This window comes from Plasmopara halstedii (genome assembly GCF_900000015.1).
Source record: "Plasmopara halstedii genome assembly, contig: Scaffold_2061, whole genome shotgun sequence".
In the NCBI taxonomy this organism is placed as follows: domain Eukaryota; phylum Oomycota; class Peronosporomycetes; order Peronosporales; family Peronosporaceae; genus Plasmopara; species Plasmopara halstedii.
In genome coordinates this window covers 946,766-947,305 of record NW_020188969.1, presented here as the reverse complement: position 1 = coordinate 947,305, position 540 = coordinate 946,766, and the positions used below count along the sequence as shown (strand labels likewise).

Below are 540 nucleotides of genomic sequence, written 5' to 3'. Positions count from 1 at the left end.
TCGCCCGAATTGGCGTTGTAAAGTTTATTTCCGCGCACGATGATCACGCCATCGACGGATGCGGCTGTCGTAGAATGCTGCTGCAGCGCGACGGTCACCAGTAAGGTCAGCAGTAGAAGGTTCCGCTCAATCATTATTAGGTCGAGAGTCAGTCAGTGGCTTTTGGCTTCGATTTTACTATGGGCGACTACTGGGAAAAGCAATTCGAAAAAATGATTTATGTTTTATGATAAGTTGGCAACTGCTAGTACTAGTGCAATGGCTCAGCTTTTTCTATAAAATACGCATGCTGATTGAAAGAAACTTATGCTGTCCCAAACGCCACACTGCGATAGATTATCGGATATCAATTCCATTCCGCGCTTCTACTTGTAGGTGCATTTTTATGGATTTGTCTTTACAGACCATTGCGTATACAGGTTAACTGGTCACTAAGATCCTGACTGCGACACTAAAGTTGGTAATATGCCAGCTGCGCAAGTTACTCAATCAGAGCATACATCATTGAATTTCTAACTCAGTGCATATGCCTTTTGAGCT

General features: G+C 43.5%; 1 protein-coding gene across 1 annotated transcript; it reads left to right on the top strand.

The window, feature by feature from the left end:
• Window positions 1–39: 39 nt before the first annotated feature.
• PHALS_02719 (uncharacterized protein) lies at window positions 40–230 on the top strand (the record flags this gene model as incomplete). The annotated part of the gene is made up of 2 exons (XM_024717154.1): window positions 40–105; window positions 141–230. 2 exons carry the CDS (start codon window positions 40–42, stop codon window positions 228–230), a joined length of 156 nt encoding a protein of 51 aa, XP_024582681.1.
• Between the last annotated feature and the right edge of the window lie 310 nt (window positions 231–540).